The sequence below is a fragment of the Condylostylus longicornis genome, unplaced genomic scaffold (genome assembly GCF_029603195.1).
Source record: "Condylostylus longicornis isolate FDR11 unplaced genomic scaffold, ASM2960319v2 ptg000066l, whole genome shotgun sequence".
NCBI lineage: Eukaryota > Metazoa > Arthropoda > Insecta > Diptera > Dolichopodidae > Condylostylus > Condylostylus longicornis.
The window spans coordinates 302,556-304,151 of NW_026578034.1; the positions used below are offsets into that span (position 1 = coordinate 302,556).

The 1,596-nt window shown below is 26.5% G+C and overlaps 1 protein-coding gene across 1 annotated transcript; it reads right to left on the reverse strand.

Annotated features, from left to right (window-relative positions):
* Positions 1 to 348: 348 nt before the first annotated feature.
* Positions 349 to 1,329, reverse strand: LOC129612328 (putative uncharacterized protein DDB_G0282499). The gene is made up of 2 exons (XM_055525876.1): positions 1,050 to 1,329; positions 349 to 938 (listed from the first exon to the last, which is right to left on the reverse strand). The coding sequence occupies exons 1-2, from the start codon at positions 1,327 to 1,329 to the stop codon at positions 349 to 351; spliced, it is 870 nt and encodes a 289-aa protein (XP_055381851.1).
* Between the last annotated feature and the right edge of the window lie 267 nt (positions 1,330 to 1,596).

Consider the following 1,596-nt stretch of genomic DNA (forward strand, 5'->3'; position numbering starts at 1 on the left):
TTTTTTTTGCAAATGATCTGGCATTCCATGAAATTATTTTTAACTTTTTATTGTTATCCATTTTTATCCACTGGCAACGCTGCATTGCAGAAAACAAAATACAAGATAAAAAGACAATGCAATAATAAATCACAATATGAAGCAAAATCGTAATAATATTTGTAGAAATTATTAATATTGAGTTTTGTTTCAAGAGAGTATCGACAACATAACCCAATTATATTAATACAACCACTTAAATGAATTAATGTATTATATACCAGGTATACTAAAAGTAAATTAAGTTTTATAGAAAAAATTAGAATGTAAATATTCAATAAATTTGTAATTGTATATAGCTTATACATATTATGGACCATATAAATACTTTGCTACTAAGTCAGTAATGACAAAAAATTGTTCCGTTTTATTAATACATTTGCTTAACTTTGATAAGAGCTCGTTTGTAAGATTATTTATTTCTTGTGCGGAGAATAGATTATTGTTAGTATTAGTGTTAGAGGTAATACCAGAAATATTGTTGTTAGTATTTGATAAATTGTTATTGTTAATAAAATTAACATTGCTCCATGTGGAAGTATGTTGCCTTTGCGGTGCATTTTGTTGTTGTTGACTATTTTTAATTATACTGGGAAAATTAGCATTGTAGTTTGTAGTCATGTTGACATTTTTATTTTGATATCTTGAGGTAGATGCATTTTGATTTTTCTTATTCTTACTTAGTATATTAATATAAGCGGACCGGCTCGGACATGTAGTATCCGTTGAATAATGTGCACCTTTGCAGTTAGCACATTGTGGAGAGCTCTTATTAGGACATTCATTAGATTTGTGGTTTTGTGAACAAAAGGCACAGAAGGTTTTAACATTACAATGCTTCTCACCATGGCCAAACATTTGGCAGTTGTAACATTGAGTTGGTTTTTTAGTATTTTTAACTTTGTATTCCCATCGAATTTTGGTGTAATTTATATATTTAAATTTATTTCTTAGCTCATTCATTTTAACAGTTTTATTTTCAAAGTAAATTAAATAAAGCATTATATCACCATTGATTTTTGATTTTTTTGTGATTTCTTTTACTTCAATACATTTTAAACCTATGTTAATTAGTGTTTGTTTAAGTTCACATACATCAGTTTTATCAAGTCCATGAATTACGGCTTTAAAAGGTTTTTCACTTTTTAAATCATGTAAAAAAAATTCACTGTTATTGGATTGTAAAAAGTCACATGTTTTTTTGAAAGATTCATTTGAAAGACAATATATTTTAATACCAAGTGTGATAGTTTTAATATAATAATCTTTTATATTCAAGTCATTGACCATAAATTTATGAACTTTATTAGCTGACACTTTTAATAGTGTAATAGGAGAAATATCAGATATTTTCAATATTTTATTATTTATTTCATTAAAGTTATTTGCATCGGCTTCCTCATCCAAAGTTTGCAATGGTGCAAAAAAGTTTGTGGAATTTGTGGTAGAGGAATTTTTATTTGTAATATTATTGAGTTTTTTATTTTTCGACATTATTATTTTGTCTGATGTGTCTCCCACATCATACAAATCGTTTACCGTACGTTTACGATTTAT